We start from the raw sequence: 19281 nt of genomic DNA on the forward strand, positions 1-19281 counted from the left end.
CACTAGCTCGGCTCATGACCCACTGGTCCCACATAACCAGCAACAACAAAGTAAAGTGGCCAGATTTGTTAAGTGAGAAACTGGCAAGTTTTGGTGCTGCCACTCTCCGCGCGAAACTCGCACATCACGAGCTGGCTGCATCAACAGAGGCCTTGTGCAATAGAAAAGCAGCCTTTGATATGTAACATGCATGAATGTTTGATGTCAAATTAACTTTGAAAAATCAGACTTTGTTTTGCTGTCAGAATTCCACTGTGGACCAAAATCAGATTAACATGAGCATTTATGCTCCACCTGACAACTTTTTCAAGAAAAATTCTTAAGGTTTCACCTCCTAGCCTTAAAAATGAGTACATAAAAAAAGTTTGCATTTTAAGCTTAGTGGCACATTTCTTGAGCACCATCTGCTTTTCCCCCTTCACTCCTGGGAAACCCACATTCATATCATGTGTCACGAAGCTCTTATTCAAGCAGCACTACAGACATGCTGACTGCACCAGCTGACCCGGGCCTAGTAAAAACAAACCCCAATAAATCACCAGATGTAAGTAATTGAGCTGTGATCAGATTAATTAATTGAACAGTTTCCTGGGAATTTATTGTGTTACGTAACCCTCAAAACTCACAGCTCATTTTGAAGTAATTATCCTAGATGTTAATTGCAGGCTAGAAACTGTGGTACGTTACTTTCTATGTGAATGAGAGTTTGATTAGCTGAAATTGAGAATCTTGCTAAAATTGAACATATGGTGGTGGTATAGTTCTTGCCTGAAGAAAGTCTGATTAGCCAGTGCCCCATGTTTATCTGGTAACATTCAGTACTAATTCCCAAGTTTCATTTCATCTTATGAGTCAAACTCCTTCAAAGTGTAGAATGATTCTGTTTTTGATTAAAGGCACCACGGAATAAAACATTTCATATTATGGCTTACAAATGTGTGTTCCTTCTCCAATAGGAAATGCCACACATGCAGCATAGGTTGTGCCAAAGTTGCAAATAAAGATACGATTCTGCGGAATACAACTTTAAAACCCTCCAACAGGGACACACATAGCTCAGCACATTTGCACAAACAAATAAAAGCTGTCCCTTTCTCCCCTTCCCAAACAGTTGAATGGCCTGCCAAGGCTGTCAACTCTCAACTGTTTAGAAATCATACATGAACAATGGCTACTTGGCTGAGGTAATCAAAGTACTGTTGGCACCACTGAAACTGCAACCCAGTGAATTCACCAACTTCAGGAAAGGAGGAGAGAACACCAGGATTTTTTTTTTTCTTACAGCCAACATTAATTTTATATATTTATGTCAAAACCTGTGCAAAGAGCCACATATAGGGGTGGTGCAAAGTACGGACATAACAGATGGGTTCAAACATAATTCAGATCGTCCTAGTTTCGTTTTTCCCATTTACAAAGGCTTGATTTACTATGTACGTGACTGAAAAAGAGTCAGTTGAAGCCCAAAACCACTGGTTTCATGGTCTGTTGCACATTTATGAGGTGAAACAATCTTTGCCCATCGCTGATTTAATTCAAGTATTGTGTGCAGTGTGGTCTTCTTGCATACTCACCTCTGACATCACTTTGCTTCTCGTCTGGTCAACTTTTTCAACATGAAGCGGTATTTAACGTTCATAATCTTAACTGAAGATATTTTTTTTTAATAAAAGCGGAAGCAAGCTCTCCAGCGGTAGCAAAGACGCTGTGCAGCGGAGCTGTACAGATTCATTATCTGGTCTCAGAGCTCCAGGGACACACAGATTTGGCTGTGTCCCTGCTGGAAAGTACTCATTTACAAATCTGGGGTGCGGGTGGGGGGGGGGGGGGGGGGGGGGGGGGGGTAAAAGGAAAGGATTGAGATTGACTCTGATGCCCAGCCCTAGCCTAGCAACATACACTGTCTATGCTCACAAATGAAGAATGGCTACTTCACCATGGTGCTGAAGGATGCGCTGCATTTGGTGGAACTATATTCCAAACATAAAATGATGCTTTCATAAGCGGGTGAAAGGAACGTTTTTTTTTTAAAAAACCACACGGTCATCTAATTCAATAGTGGAAGATATGATTACATGGTATGTGTCAGCTGTGGCTCAGTGGGTAGCACTCTCGCCTCCGAGTTGTGGGTTGAAGCCCCGCTCCAGAGACCCGAGCACAAACTCTAGGCTGACACTCCAGTGCAGTACTGAGGGAGTGCGGCACTGTCAGAGGTGTCGTCTTTCAGATGAAATGGAGCCGTATCTGCCCTCTCAGGTGGACGTAAAAGATCCCATGGCACTATTTCAGAGAAGAGCAGGTCGTTATCTCATTGCTGCTGTTTGAGGGACTTTGCTGTGCGCAAATTGGTTGCCGCATTTCCTACAATACAGTATTGACTAAACTTCAAAAGTACTTCATTGGTTGGAAAGTGCTTTGGGATGTCCTGAGGTTGTGAAAGGCGCTATATAAATGCAAGTCTTTCTTGTCTTTATATCCATGTGACCCATATAGTACCATCAATCGTGGTTATAATGGTACCACTCTTCAGCTCAAGCTGGGTTCAGCTGTGCTGTTCGGTTCTAGAGAAGTCTCAGCAGTATCATTCCAGAATCCATTTCGCTGCTTCTATATGTATACAATTTCTGCAAAGACCAATTTCTGCAGCTTCCTAAAAAACTTCAAATAAAGAAGTTACAGCATTCAAAAGGAATGCAAATGGCGCTACCAATCTGAATATTAAACTATTAACACCCCTGCAATGGCTTAGTGGGAGGAATGCACTGCCCAGCTTCCCAATGACTTAGTTGGTAAAGGCAGTCAGTAACTAAGCCAGAGAGACCAGAAGGACCCAGGTTCAATTTCCAGGCTATGCCGAGATAGCAACTCTCACGACAGCAAAGAGGTGAAAACTGGCAACAACAAAATAAGCACCGTTTAGTGTGACACTGGCCCATACAGACCAGGAAGGCCCCAGTTTTGACCTCGGTCTTGGAAGTGGCAGTTGGGATGTAACATTTGACCTCAATAGCCCATGACTCAGGGTGGGCAAAAGAGAGTTTAGGTTTCCCACTACTAATCAGTATGCATTGTTGAAAGTATATGTGTGTGCACAGGATTTGGCCAAGATATGCTACCCTTCATGGTTAAACAACTTGTTTCCGCTTGCTGTCTAGGCTCACATGTAGAATGACCACTTATGCAGAACATCAGTAGGCTGTTGACACCCAAGGAACAGGACCCTATAAATGCCGATTTATTCAGGACAATAGGAGAGATAGACGAAGACTAGACAAGTGCCTGCGGGGCGGGGGGGAGAGTAAACATTTTGGGGGAAATTAACAGCAGAGCTAATAATAGCACAATTGGAGGCATGGGCCCACATGTCACACCTATGCTCTTGGCACAGTTGTGTATGATTCAAGGGACTTTGTGGGGGAAAATTCAGTATCGCCCCGTTTGGGGCGCCGTTATCGGCCGTGCGCAAAGTTTAGCGCCTGGCGCTAATTATCGCCTCCGACAGCAAACTTGGCTTTTATCGCCCCTGGAGGTGATTGGAGCGCTAAATCAGGCGCTTCACACCTGTCTTAAGATGCAAAGGCCGAGGAGCGAGGCGCTACCTCAGAGTGCTGGTGAAGCAAGGAAGGGCAAATCAAAATAAACCTGCAAAGTGCTGCTCAGTACTCAAAACTCCTTCACACAGCGTTGAATCTCTCCAGAAGTCTCTCTCTCTCTCTCTCTCTCAGAATGCGTGGTGCAAAAATGTCACCAACAAAAAAAGGCAGGAAGTGGTCACCTTTAAATAGCACTCCCCCAGTCCCTTTCTGACAGCATAACGCTCCCCTCAACCTGTCGTTGCTAGCGACAGGCGGTAAGGCAGGGGGCGCCACTCAATATCCTGTCCAGAGCGCTACCGGGGCGTTGCGCACTCCACTGACGTCACGATCTGCTGGCGCAGGAGATCGTGGTGGTAGTGTTTAGTGCCGCCGCAAAATGTCTAGTTAATTTCGCGTGCGGCGCTAGTTGCTTTGCGCCCCATTAGCGCCCTCTTAAGGCGCTAACGGGAGGCACAAACAACTGAATTTTTCCCCCTGTATGTGCAACATAAAAATTGAAAAGACACTTGGATGATAGTTAGGGATGTTTTTATTAAGACTGTATTGCTTTCAACAGCAGCATTAACAGGGCTCTTTATTTTGTAACAAAATACAGGTTTTGTAAACATTGATATTGAAAGCAATTTCAGAAATTGGGGTGAAGCTTCCTCGATAACTAACATTCACAATGCAAAAGATTCAATTTAGCAGTATCAGCAAGATTACGCACAGTAAACACTAAACTTTCTGGCTGCTTCTAAAGGTTTAAAATGCATCTCTGGAGCTCAGCTTATAATACCATGGGACTCCTTACCTTTCAATGTTGTTGCTTCTACCATTCGAGTTTGTTGGGAACTACAGAAATTGGTCCCTGCAGGTATTGGATGGATAAATGAGCAGACAGATGGATTCTGCGCAGCGATGCTCAGACTTTCCCATGTACTTACCATTACTTTGGAGAATCAGAGCTCCAAAGGATTTGCACACCTCTCCTTCCATCCCCCCCCCCCAATACCTCTGATTCTGACCACAAAGAACACTATTTGACTGTCTCACAAACAGCAATTCCCTTGTCACATTTGACTGGTCATATATTCATTCTGCTACTATTGTAAATGCAGTGTGAAAACTCCAGTATGGAGTTACGGAAATCAAACTATTCTGCCCACATCACTTCCGGCAAAACTATCCACAGTAGTAATGAAGCAGTGCAGCATCACTTTATCAGCTTCAGTGTCAAACACCATCAGCTAATGCACATGGTACACTTAAATGCTGTAATTTAAAAGCCACTATATGGACATATTTAGGTTTGAGCTTGTGACTCCAGCTCAAACAAAATCCTAGTATTTATATTTTCCTTATCCTGGTGGCAGTCATACACCCAGAGCAAGTTCATGGATGCCGATCTCCCAGAGTCAGACTTAAAACAAGAGCCGGTGTAAAAGCTACCAAAATTTTCCAACAACACAAGTCCAACTCATAATACTTGCATTTATATAGCACTTCACACAATGTATTACTTTTGAAGTGCAGTGGCTGTTACGTAGGCAAATGCGGCAACCATTCTGTACCGGCAACTTCCTTCAGACACTAGTGTGGTGATTGGCCAGTTAATCTGTTTTTGGTTGTAGGAGTCAGGATACCAGAGAATTGCTCTTCTTCAAATAATGCACAGGATCTTTTTGTCACCTGAACAACCGAAAACATCTCATCCAAAGGGTAGCACCTCAAACAACAGCACCGCTCAGGAGTACACTAGACTGTCGGCTTAGATTATGAGTTTAATTGTGGTATAGCTCTCGTTTCCACAATCTACTGACCCAGAGGCTACAATGCCAGCAACGGTGCCAAGCAGACACACTCCTGGAATTATAGGTAACGCACAAGTATGCTGATCTGGTTTGTCCGAATTGTCCAGCTTCCATGGAAATTCAGGGCACCATTACAAAGCATGAATACGATGCATGACGTAATACATACATACTTGCCTGATGGTATTCTGAATTTCAAACATAGCCAGAAATCCCAATATTAAAGAGAGATAAAAATTTAGCACTTACAGTGAAAGAAGGGTAATGTTTGTAGCTACAACTCCGAAGCTCGGTACTGCAGTTAATTCATTGTGGGTTATTTTTCTGAAAGTCATAAAAGGTAGAACAGTCATAAATGGGTAGCGAATTTATCATCAGAATCTCATACAACTTGAATCATATTTATCGCTAACAAAAAAAGTGTGACTTACACTTCCCGTAGGCTGTGAAGATGGTTAAATAAGCTGCCATTGATGGAAGTAATTCGATTGTGGCTCAAATCCCTGTAAAATATGACACATATTACGTATTAATGTGCAATTCCATTTCAATGCATATATAATTTACAACAGAACGATAGAATAATCTGATAAAACCACCTGCACAATCTACAGTATTGGGGTCATGGGGAAATTAGGGGTAAACTTACACCCACATCTCCTGCAAACTAGTCTTCAAACTAGTTGAATTGGTAAATAAACTACAAAAGGTAGCTCCCCGATAACAGTGGGGCAAATGTACGAATTCGGAGATATACAAACCAAGGTGGTTCAATTCTTGGTTTGTGCTGAACGAGGCCAGCAGTGGTGGAACTACAATGGCACTCTGTGCCCCCTGAGCTTGGACAGAGGGCAATTCGGCCAGGTTTCCCGCTCTGCTTTCCAGTGATTTGGACTGGAAACCGTACATGTGGTGCACTGATCCAATAAGCCATCGGGGAGTTACTTTCTTGCAGTTTATAAATAGTCAGGATCCGCTGTGACATCCTATGGGGTAAAATAGTCTACCAAATAGTCACTGTCCAGGCTCACTTGGTGAATGATTATTTAGACGATATACCAGAGCGCTGCTGGTGCCAAAAAAACGGTGCCCCAGTATGTATGGAACACTGCCTTCAGAAGGACATGGGAGCCAAATATTTATTTATTTATTTTTATTTTTTTTTAAACATAACACTGTTGCTTAATACAATATGCTGTGCAAGATGTTTACACTGTGCTGAATCTTTCCAAACATTTAAATTGTATTTTTCAGTTAATAAGGGACAAGTGTTCAAACTGTTACCATGCTTTAGGACAGGATCTGAACAATGAATCAAGAGTGTATAATACTGCACCATGCTTGATCTGAAGGATTGATCGATATACCTTTAAGCATTAGACACATGGTGGAGAGAGAAGAGAGCACAAATGGAGAACAAAAACAAACACAAATTTTCCTTTTCACAACTCTGAAACTTCGCAAACATATAATTATAAGTGAAAATCTGGATGTGCATCACTGAACCATAAGGATACTGATTCAACAAATTTCCAATACTGTACAGTATACAAAAGAGTCAAGGGCTGAAAGATTTTACTTAAACTTATGCTGTTCACAGGAAAGAATTAGGTTTCTGACTTAATATTTAGTTAAGACAACACATTATAAAAAAGGCTATTCTAGTTAATTTCAACTAGAATAACCTTTTTATAATCAGTGGCTTTGCACAACCTAGTCATGAACCAAGCTGGAGTCTAGTGATCAGTAGTTTTTGAACTACAATCATACCAGAGAACTTAAACTGAAACATTGCGAAAAAAAATTATTTGAAGCCTGTTTGCAAAGGGACCTACCAGACAGCTACAGACACGAGCAGATCTGTTCTGCTGCAGTCGTAACATGTACTGAGCTGGCAAAGGCTTTAAACTACAAAATCCTCCAATTACTAATACTGCTGTGCAAGATCGCCACACTGGAGCCAGACACTTTCACTTGGAGTTCAAGCTCCGTCCCATCTGTAGTCGATCAGTGACTGTGAAAACAGCATTCAATCCATTTTAAGCAAAGTTGCCCCAAATACTTTCTGCAGAGGGTTACAAAATGTCAAAAAAAACTATAGCAGAAATGAGAGAAACTAAAGTGCAAGCTGGACCAACAGATTTCGGAGAACCCTGGAACCATACTCGAGCTCAATTTACAGCAATCTTGTGCATACAAGTTGAACAAACAGACATTTTAAATTATTGATCACAATTTTTTGGAACCATTTAAGCATTTCAACAAAACTGGCACATTACTGCATGTGCAAACAAAAACAATGCAGTTGAATTCTGAAGTAACTTTTATCTCCAAAATGCTGGATAGGAAAAAAAAACTAGGACTCAATAACTGCACTCTCCATTAGTGGAAAGGCCTTCATTTTACCACTTTTATGCATTGGGTTTTAGAAAATGCAGACACTATAGTCTGGAAGCAACATAGGTGCAAGTCTCTACTAGAAGAACAGCTTGTTTTAGTAAAGGATTATTTTCAGCTAAGGAATTTTCTACATATGGCAACTTGCCCTTGAAAAGTGCTGTGTCCCACTTCACATATAAATTTCTTTATATACACACACAAAAAATCCAACGCCAAGACAATCACCATTTATGGCATTAGATTCTAGACACAGTTGTTTTGACCAAAGAAATTAAACCTCTAAGTTATTGATTTTGTTACCTTCTTTTGACCCAATTGCTGGACTAGTTTGACAAATTAAGTTTAAACTGAGATTTGAATTTATTTTGCTGGCATGTTTTAGGACTGCTGCTAGTACAAGAGAAAAAAAATCAGGTAATTCACACATATGTATAATTAAAACTCACCAGTCCTGCTCCGGTGGCTCAGTGGAAAATTTCATTATCGAACCGTGTAGGCCAAAATGGTCCCAAGATTTGGTTTGGTTTGGTTTATTGATCTCACCAGAGCGGCAGTAGAGGCAAATTGATTACCCTCATTGTCACTGGGGGACACGGGATGGAGGGAAAAATGAGTCAGGGTTCCTGCTTCTTGTCCCGATGTGAAGTGCACATATGGACTTTGGGTGAAGGTAAACTGTAGGTCCTCCATAATGCCCCTCCAACCACCGCCCCCCCACCCCCAAAAAAAACTACAAAGAATGGCCACTCAGAAATTGTACCCAACCAGTCACCACCACCTTTAGGAGGGGAGGGAAAGACAACACTTTGGGGAAAAAAACATTTATTTAATGTCAAGCTTTTGACTTATTGTAGACTGAAATCAAAGAAAGTATTTGCTAATAGGTTCAAAGAAACACTTACAAATACCAGTCATTGCCCAGCACAACACTGATCAGTACAGATCAGAAGGTCCCATGTTTGATCTCCAGCCTTTGCTGGGGTAGTTGTTTTCAGTCAGGGCGCTACATTGGATTGTTGTGATCCTAGACTAGAGAGGATTTTTTTTTTTTTTTTTTTTTTTTTTTAAAAGCTATAATTCCCAATCCCAACTGGTATCCAGTATCCCACTGCTGAAAAATTGGAGTATGTGGACTCAGTAGACAACAGGATCAAGAAGCCCAAAAAACTTGCAATTCTGTCAGGGATGCATGGCTGAGAAAAGCAAAATATAAATCATCAACAGGGATTTCCTGCCATTTGTCTGCTCATACTAAAAGCTTTCATTCACTGTAATTTTATTTTTACAATTGTCTTTCTGAAGGTGCGGACTTGTTACCGTGGTACAGTTCCACAGGCAGCACGAGACTTCTAGGGGGAAAAATTCGGTTGATTAGCGCCTCCTGTTAGGGCGCTAATGGGGCGCAAAGCAACTAGCGCCCGGGCGTGGCGATGTTTGCGCCGCTCACGAAATTGACCAGAAATTTTGCGGCAGCGCTAAACACTACCGCCACGATCTCCTGCACCTGCAGATCGTGACGTCAGTCGAGCGTGCAACGCCCTGGACCGGATATTGAGTGGCGCCCCCTGCCTTTCCACCTGCCGCTAGCAATGACAGGTAGAGGGGAACGTTTTGCAGTCAGGAAGAGACTGGGGGAGCGCTATTTAAAGGTGGCCGCTTCCTGCCTTTTATTGTCGGTGACATTTTTGCACCACGCATTCTGAGAGAGAGAGAGAGAGACACTTCTGGAGAGATTCAACGCTGTGTGAAGGAGTTTTGGGTACTGAGCTGCACTTTGCAGGTTAATTTTCATTTGACCTTCCTTGCATCGATTTAGAAGAGACTGTGGGGGCTGCACTCTGAGCTTTTTCCCCTGGGCCTCTCCATTGTTCTTTCCAGCAGATTTGATGTACAGGTCTCTCCAGGTGAGATTCAAGGCTGCAATGAGCAGGGTGTGACTGGAGAACAAGATCAACCCTCCCCTTTAAGAACTGGCCAGCGCCAGTGTGTCTGTGTTCTATTGCTGACGGACATCACATGAGCTTCGCCAGCGCTCTAAGAGAGCACCTCGCTCCTCGGCGTTAGCGCCTTAAGAGGTGTGTAGTGCCTGATTTAGCGCTCAAATCACCTCCAGGGGCAATAGAGGCCAAGTTTGCAGTCAGAGGCGATAATTAGCACCAGGCGCTAAACTTTGCGCCCGGCTGATAATTGCGCCCCAAACGGGGCGATACCGAATTTCTCCCCTCCAAGTAGGCAATCTTTGTGTGTAACAGTGAGCATCAGCTCTTTGCTGAAGCAATCCAAAACTAAACCCATGGTCCTGTTCTCTCTCCATAACCCCATATCTTCCCTCTTTCAAAATGTTTTATCTACTCTTCCTGTAAATCATGCAATGGTCTCTGCCTCAACTAATCCCTGTGACAAAGTATTTTATACTCTTACAGCACTCTGCATGAAGAAATTTCTCCTAGACTCTCCTCATTCACTTAGTGACAATCTGAAATCCGTGACCTTTCACTACTCTGCAATCATAGAAAATAGTCTCGTCATTATCAAAATCTTTCACAATTTTGAAAACCTCAATTAAATCTCCTCTTTCAGCCTTCTTTGTTTCAGTGGGAATTGTCCCAATATCTCAACTTTCTCCTTATGACTAGTTTCTTAGTCCTGGTATCATTCTGGTAAATCTATTATATACGTTCTCAAAGGCTTTAATGCTCTTTCAATAATGGGATGGGATGCTGAAATTTGCAAAGTACTTTGTGATCTAATCATTTTGTACAAACTTCTGCTCTATTCCCCTATTTATAAAATTTAAAATGCTATTGCAAATAGAACCACATTAATAGAAACATGGATTATAACTTTATACGGTATGCAACTATGTGGCCCGTAAAACTTGGATGCCCCTGGAATATACTCACTATAAACCTGCACAGGAAGAATGGCCATTTTGGGTGAGGTATTTAAGGGTGGCTAACAACTTGAAACCGTGGGTCATTCCTTTCAGGAGCAGAGGAGCCATTTGGGGTTAAAAAAAAGTCACCTCTGAGGCAGCTAACAAATAAAACACTTGAATTTATGTAGCACCTTAATCACGTGTTTAAATGTCTCAAAGCACATCACACAATGAATTACTGTTAGCATTTGCTTTTCATTTATTTTGCAAGTAGATTCCTGCTCATACCATACAGCTCCTAGATTAATCACCATCCAAAACAAAATGTTAAAACTATTGCTATAAATGAATACACCGACATGACAGGATATTAAAAATAACTGATTTGACTCCCAAGCCAGCTCTAGGATACTGTCCAATGAATAGCTGAGCAACACAGATCAAGAACCAGCGTTTCATCACTGCCGTGTCAAATTAGCCGATCACAAATCGACTGCTACAATTGGGTTTGGTCAATGTTCCCGTTACTGATGACTGTCCAGCAGCCTCCACGAAATGTGTGTGAACATCTGGCAAGGGCAGGATCATGCTTAGCTATGTTGCCTTTGTGGCCTAACTGTCTACGAACAGTCATTATCAGCACTTACTCATCTAGGTAATTTTTTTCCTTTTGGCAACTTGGAACTTAAATTCAAACTAAGGGGGTGGAATTATTCAATCACAGGATGTGGGCATGGATTAGTGGCTTTATCAGTAACTTGTGTACTTAACCCAAGCAAATACACTTGGAAACAATTGCCCATTAATTACAGAATAATCCAACAGTAACCAAGTATTCTTAAGTGTGAATTTGTAAAGAATCTGTATTAATTAAAAGATTTCTGTTCTGTAGGCAACCTTCAGATGTGTGTACAAAATACAAGTGCAGCTGATTGCAGACAGACAGGTATCCCTCCATCTGCAAAACTCCAGTGCACACAACCCAGGTTTACAGGAACAGGCAGCACCGCACAGCAATAAAGGCAAAGGTTTACAACTATGCCACTGGGTCAAGGCTAGCTCTTGCAGTAAATGGGGAGTGCCAAAACTGGGTGTGCACTCTGTGTCTCCATATTAACAGCAGAACCCAGCATGGCATATATAGATTCTCTCCCAAAATGTAATGTAAAAGTGAGGAGCAGTGCACAAAACTCAATCTCCCAAAACAGGATCCAAGAGTCCAAAGATGTGCGGGTTAGGTTGATTGGCTATGATAAAATTGACCCTTAGTGTTAGGGGGATTAAATACGTGGGGTTACGGGGATAGGGTGGGATATGTGTTGGTGTAGGGGTTACAGGGATCGGGTGGGATATGTGTGTCGGTCGGTGCAGGCTCGATGGGCCGAAATGGCCTCTATCTGCACGGTGGGGTTTAAAAAAAAACCAGTGCTTAACTTCAAAGTGCTTTTTAAATCTTCACAAAAAAGTACTCGGAGATATTTATATTTGCATAAAAAAGGAGTCTGGTACATTTAATGAACATAGCTAACCGTTTATAGTTTCCCACCTCAATTAGCTACGGCAAGTTCTTGTGCTCTCCCTTTTCAAAAATCCTATTCTTCATGCCTTTTTGAAAGGTGTTAACAAAGAAAGTGAGGAAATAGCCCCAAACCATACAGGACAAAACAGCAGTCAATTGTAAGAAATTAATACCTCCACGCTAAAAGACACATTCTTCCTGCAGGGAACAAAGGCTACACAGTGATGCAGCAAACAGTCTGCACCTGGGGTAAATACTGGAGGCCAAAAGGCTGCAAGGGGCTAATTTCATAAACTTAAGAGAATTGCAAACTACATTTGTGTTCGAGGATAGAGGACTTTTTGCCATTTAGTCACAGGTATCAAGAGCCATTTCTATATTGCAAAAAGTTTAATCCCCGAGTTAAAACCTCTGTATAAGCAAAACTAAAGCGATTTTAATCAATACCATAGTGTGGTGTAGATCAGCTAATTCAGCAGAAAAAGTAGTATGCTGGGAGGAGGGAGCAAAGCTTTAACTACTTTAAGACACCAATACGGAGTGACTCATCAATCAGCCTGGTATGTGAAGTTTTTGGTCTGGATTGTACAGAGAAGCAGCTGTGGAGAATAGCTCATTGCCATGTGTGTTTCCCTGACTGCCACGACAATAAAATCACGTCTTTTTCTGGATCTTAAGAGTTATTGCGCTAATTTCAGCAAAAGGATGACCGTTTATACCAAACGTTTTCCCACTACATGGGCTAGTTACTTACTGATGTACTCAGAAAACAGAACTATAAGATTGGCATTCCAAGTAGAATCTATTCTCTTTAGACAGAATTTTCCTGAAGGGTTTAACACTGAGCCACGGATTTACTTGAGTCAGTGGAGAAATACATACTACAAAGCAAATTAATACCAATAGTAAATGCAAGTCAAGCAACTGGTAAAATATTCTGAAAAAGAAGTTGCGTCCATTGCTCTGTAAACTAGCAAACACACATAGGAGAAATTCTACAGTTGATTATGATGGATATTTTTTCTTGGTGATACAGTTGTGATCTCAATCATTGGTCTTGTGTTGAATAACTACAGGCATAAATGGCAGCAAGTAAAAAGCCAGACACCACCAGCTCAAAAGGCAGAATTCTCGCATTCCCGCCCCCCTCAACTTCCAAATACTAGTATTTAGATTATAAATAATTACTGATAACAGATTGATTTCAGGGCTATAATCTAATCCTAGAAATTATCAACGGCTTGAGCTTTGCTCCCACATTTGCAATCATCTAAACCCCTGATTAGATTATTGCCTCAATCAGTCCCAGATAAACATTTGTTCCATTTATAACCATGTGTGTGGTCTGAGAAGTGATTCATTTCTGTTACAATGAATTCTTTTGTCTTGGTGCTTGTACACACTTCCATTCCGTCACTTGTTCCTTCAACCTTTCCCTCTTTACCTAGTGTGAAGCTGCTTTTATGCTGGGTTAAGTGCCATGCTAGTGCTGCCTCCTGACGTGGGTCTTCCACAACCAGTGGCAACCCCAAAGTAAAGTTACCAAATAACAAGCAAGACAGGCCTAATGTGGCATAGTCATTTCACTAAACACGTAGCTCCTCACATTTGTTTCCTCCTACCTATTTTGTCCCCAAATAAGGCCATTTAAGAACATTTCATGGAATATGGAGCAAGGATAAATAAGCTATCAAAAAACAAATGACAGGGGGCATTACTGCTTTATTACCTCTCATTTTATTATTTATATGTATCCATTGGGTTTTAGTAATCTTGTACAGTACAGACCCTTATATACGGTAGCCAAAAAACAGTTTACAACAGGCAATAGTCCAAAGAACTACTTTGCCACCCCACCTGCGCCACCTCCACCCCCATAGCCATTAAAGTTCTATTTCCTTTGCATAAACAAACCGTCCTAAAATTCCAGCTATTAACACTTTATGCTAATTTACAAATAAAGCCACCATTAAAAAAGATAACCAATTAACCTTTTGTTTGGTTAGTTTAGGTCATAATTATGGTTTTCATTTTGAAGCATCTCCAAGCAAAAGTTAATTTTTCTTCAAGTTTGTATTTACACTGCAACTGACAGGTGCTGAAGTATTTAAAGCAATTATGACTGTGACCACAGCTTCAAAGAACAAATAAACGAGTCAGACAGCAATCCACTGACAACAAAGAGCTAATTCAATTCACTAAAAGTTACTCAAATGCCAACACAAGTTGAACAGCTCAGTCTTGAGAACATGCTCTGAAAAAAGTCTAATTACAACAGAGTGCATCTTCTGGCTCCTAAATTTAATTTCTCTCTACTGCCCCGACAGTTTTCTTCCTCGACTCCTCCTATCCTGAAGGCAGCGATTCACGCTGAAGTAGTTCTACGGCTGCCACCAGCTATCTGATACCGATATACAAGGCTGGGTAATAGGTTTCTGTGAGCTATTTAACAAGGAAGCCATCATAGTAAACCAGATCCTGCCCTCATCAGATCATGCGTTTGCACTTTCAGCAGAACTTAATGCCAATCAGGAGTGAAACACATTGATTTTCCCCTTCCTTAGAATGGATACACTGAGCCAACTGCAGACCAGCAGCGGAGATCATGTAACTCATCAGATCAGGACCCCCTCAGTCTGTATGACAATTCGAGTGAGATTCCCTCCTCTAGAGAAGAGTCTGACTCCACTTCACTCAGGAGTCTGGTATGCCCTGACTCAGAGTTACACTACAACCACTTAGCATTGGTGTAAAGCACTAGTTGTAGTTTAAGTACAGGCTTAGAGCGTTGACTAAACTCCGACATGAAAGTGTGTATTAAAAGTGATTTACACACAAAACAAAGCATCAGGTAGGTCCCCAAGAGTCAGCACCTGATTCCCAATCAAAAGCGCTTTTATTTTTAAACTCTCACACGTCACAGGTTTATTAATTAAATGTTACTTTTTTCCCCTCACTCATCGGCTCTCACCTTAACAGGCAATCTGCTCCCAGGAGTCGTCATTTCAGGCCAATTTCAACTTGTAAATGTTTGTTAGAAGTTGAAATTGGCCTGAAATGACTACACCACTTCTTTCCTCTTGCACTGTGGGGGAAACAACTTGCTCAGTGCCTCATGCCAAGGGTCTGGAAAGGGCTGGGAACCTCGACATAGGAACCTGCTGGTGCAAATCCTCATTCTACTACATTGCAACAGAAGCGTGCAGGTTCCAAGTTTGAGAGCTGCCCGGGTCGCTTGAATGTATAAAGTTATTGAGCTTCTAACTATGAAAAATATCCAACCTTCCTCATTCTAATGTGCCTCCTGCTTGTTGGACATAGAACGGTGCTGATAATAGTCAGGAACATTTCAGAGTAGAGTACCTTTTCCATCGGCTAAAAAAGGATGAGTAGTGGCAACTGAGTTTCTTGTTACTTTTCTCTCTGCCTTTAAATGCCTCCTCAAAAGCTCTCTTTTCGACCATGCTTTTGTCACCTCTAACTCTACCATTACCCAGTCTGTGCCTCCTCTGTGAAGTACCTTGGGATGTGCTTCATAAAAGAGCTATAGAAATGTAAATTGCTCTTGAAAGAAATAATCATGCCACTCATTTGTGAGACTGCATCGAGCTATTTCTGGGAGCACAATGTGATCAAAATAACATCCGAATTTAAAACCTTTGGACAATACATTTAAAACATTTTGCCGAATTGCACGTTAGCACTTACTTTTTTTGCCAACTAAACTTTTGCTTGTACTGTACCTGCATTTTACATAGATATTACTGTACTTGCTTCTCACGGAGCACTTAACTGACAGATTCCAATGGCACAAGGTCTCAGCAGTGAACGAGGGAAGCTTGTAAATCATAAACAATTTTCATGATCGTTCCACAATTACAGGACATCTAGCAAAGTATAGGGCTGGATTTATGCTGGCTGAAATGTAGAGAGTTAAGGATGGTGGTGCGTGGAGAGGTGTCAGAGTGGACCGGGTTGCCAGTGTTGCTGCCATTATAATTTTTCTAGATGATTTAGAGCATGGAACGCTGTCAAAGGTGACTGCGGATGACACCAAATTGGGTAGTGGTCAGCAATGCTAACCAATGGGTAGTAATTCGAAGGAATGTGGGTCGGCTTCGTAAATGGGCAGGGAGGTGGCAGGTGAAGTTCAACAAGTGTAAAGTCATGAGATTAAGTCGAAGAACAGAAATGTGGATTGCTTGACGGAAGAGAGCAGGAAAGCGACCCGAGGCTTTGGTGAATAGATTAAAACTGTTGGTAAACAAATAAAATGTCGAGACGTATTGTTACGGGTGTCAGAGTTGTTAAAGGTGTGCGAGATGATGTTGAAGTCGTACGTGACCGTAGAAAGGGGCACCTTTAGTACTGAGGTTTAGTTTCAGTCTTCATATTACAGGAAAGACATAGAATCCAGTCCAAAATGAGAGTTCAGAAGCTGATTCCTGAATTTACAGGATTGAGTTATTAAGATTGTCTACCCTGGGACGTCACTCTCTGGGGGGGGGGGGGGGGGGGGGGAGGAGATGGAAGAGAGGAAAACTTGTGTCTATTTAAACCTGGGCACAAGATTTGAGGACTAAGGGACAAGAATTAAAGTAATGGGTGGCAACTGAAAAATGTTTAGGTAACTTTTTTTTTAGTAAAGGTGATAATCTGTTGCACAACAGATTGCAAGCTGCAGATGACTGAACAAAAAACCATAGCAGGTTTTAAAGAAAGAACTGGAAGAATTCTGTCTGCCTGTTCAGGTGGACACAAGAGCCAATAGCACGATCCGAAGAAAAACAGGGGAGTTCTTCCAGTGTCCAGACAATATTTACTTCATATGAGCTTTGTAGAACCTTGTGTGAAAATTGGTTGCTGCGTTTATCTACATAAATACAGTGACCATATTTCAAAAGTAAAAGTGTGAAGTGCTTTGGGATGTGACATGAAAGGCACTGTCTAAATACAAGTTCTTTCTCGGTTATTATTAGTAAGGGGATACAAAACTTCCAGAAACAATTCCGGAATCACAGCAAGAACAATAATGGAAAATTTGGAACTGCTGACTAGACAGACCAATGGTCTTCTGCCTAAACACTGATATATTATATACTGTATGTTACTAGATGTGCACCTACACGCTGTTAGCTACACGAGGACAGAGAGAGAATTATATGAAACTCTTCCCCCACTCAACGCCAAAACAACCCATTGTTTTCCTCAGGAAAGATCTGATTAATGGTGAATATGCTTTATAAGTATTTATACACTGTGATAACATGAACACATGGTTTGGTGTAAATAGAAGAGATGCTCACTGTGATTTTTTTTGAACAACTGGTCGAACTCTCCAAAGGGTGATCACAGCATATGCACCAACAGCACTGCTAGTGCTTGTTTACACAACTGGAAACTCTTCACAGCTGCTCGTCTCAAAACACTTCTCCACTGCCCAAGAGGAATGTACGGGTACAGAGGGACATCTTTGAAGTGATTGAAATAATGGAATAATTCAAACATAACTGAAGGGACAATCCAGCTGCTGAATTAGCTTCATAATTAGTACATACTTCATACAAAAGTCTATCCATTATCTTTCAGAAAACACTTTTTAAGCAATTTCCAAACTCCTACATATTGAACACTCATTTTTAAACTGTTGACCTCTGATATTATGCAAGTAAAATCCTAACCATATATAAATTAGTATTTCAGCCCCTTTACCACACTTATTGAAACATGGAAAAATCTATTTCATGTTTGGAAGGTGCTGGTATTTTACGGAAGTAAAAAAGGGGGGGGGGTGAGAGGGGGCCACAATAAAATGCCTTGTTCAATTTCCTTAATAGAAAAAACTTACCTGGCTATAATTTATTTTAATTTTGATGCATCTAAACTTCAAAATATAGCTCTTAACAAAAAACTTCCAATAATATTAGAAGTCACTTTGCCAGGGGGGACACAGAACACTTGATAAAGTATTCTCACCCAAAGAAATTCATTCACTTCCAAACTTCCAGATATAATGTACTAAAGCCTATTATATAATACACAACTTATACAAAGTTGAGATATATTTTAATTTGACAAAGGGAACATTTTCTACAAATCAAGTAACTTAATTTTAAAACCAATTGCATTTACTGCTATTTAATCCTTGGAAGTTGTGGACTCCATTGGCACTCAAATGTTTAAAAAGTGCATTAAAAGAGCTATTCACATATCGTGAGTATGGCAGCATGACCTCCAGATGAGCTCATTTGAAGGGAATTAGCCACAACTAATTGTAAGTCTTCCTGCTTTGTTCAACGTTTAGACCCTTCTCTGCACATGTTCAAATATGGATGAAGAGTTGCAAAAGTTAAAAAGAGTGCCAATCCCTAGATTTCCTTAATAGATTTATGGACAATATTTATACTGCAACCACTACATGATCCTTCGCTTAATTTTCTCCCTTCTTTTTCGATCAATTTCTCTTTTCTATACTTCTTCCTTCCGAGGACCTTTGCTCCTCGTTAGGATACAGTTGCACATATACTCAGTGGCAATTTTTCATTTTTGAGTCCATATAGTAAACTATTCCACTGCAGAAAGCATCACAGACCAAGTGCAATTCTGTCCTCACCCATCATTCCCTACGTGCGCTTCCAGCAGAGGTTTCGGGATCGTGATCGGAAGCATGAACCCTAGTGGACTTTCCTCCACCAAACCTGGGCACAAAATAACTATCACGCTCCACCACCCTCCTGGCTGGGATTAGAGAGCTCAGATCATATGATGGATCAAAATGAAGACCTTCCTGGTCTGTATGGCTCAGATATTCCCATCCTTAGTCAACTGCGCAATTGAGGAAACTACCTTTAAAATGAACTTTACTAGAAATTCCAAATGGTCACAAATAAAGAGCAAAATTTAATTGGGACACTGTTTAATTGATTGCATTTGATAAGTTCAGATACATTATTGCATTCAGAATATAAACAAACTGTAAACTATTACAAATCTAAAGGCTGTTATGGGCTGCAATTAATGTAACTGGTTTAAATCGTGCAGTAATAACAACAGAAAATGCTGGAAATACTCAGCAGGCCAGGCAGCATCCGTGGA

General features: G+C 41.2%; 1 protein-coding gene across 4 annotated transcripts in view; it reads right to left on the bottom strand.

Moving 5' to 3' along the window:
- The window catches only part of lrig3 (leucine-rich repeats and immunoglobulin-like domains 3), a 60254-nt gene that overhangs the window by 39526 nt on the left and 1447 nt on the right, over positions 1-19281 (bottom strand). For all 4 annotated transcript variants that reach the window (XM_086009411.1, XM_086009414.1, XM_086009410.1 and 1 more), the window contains exons 2-3: positions 5821-5892; positions 5639-5713 (exon numbers count right to left, since the gene is read on the bottom strand). In XM_086009411.1, coding sequence (XP_085865537.1) covers positions 5639-5713; positions 5821-5892 — 147 coding nt within the window. The remainder of the gene's footprint in view (positions 1-5638; positions 5714-5820; positions 5893-19281) is intronic.

Source organism: Somniosus microcephalus, chromosome 16, assembly GCF_052327205.1.
Source record: "Somniosus microcephalus isolate GS21.2 chromosome 16, FLI_Smic_1.0, whole genome shotgun sequence".
Lineage (NCBI taxonomy): Eukaryota > Metazoa > Chordata > Chondrichthyes > Squaliformes > Somniosidae > Somniosus > Somniosus microcephalus.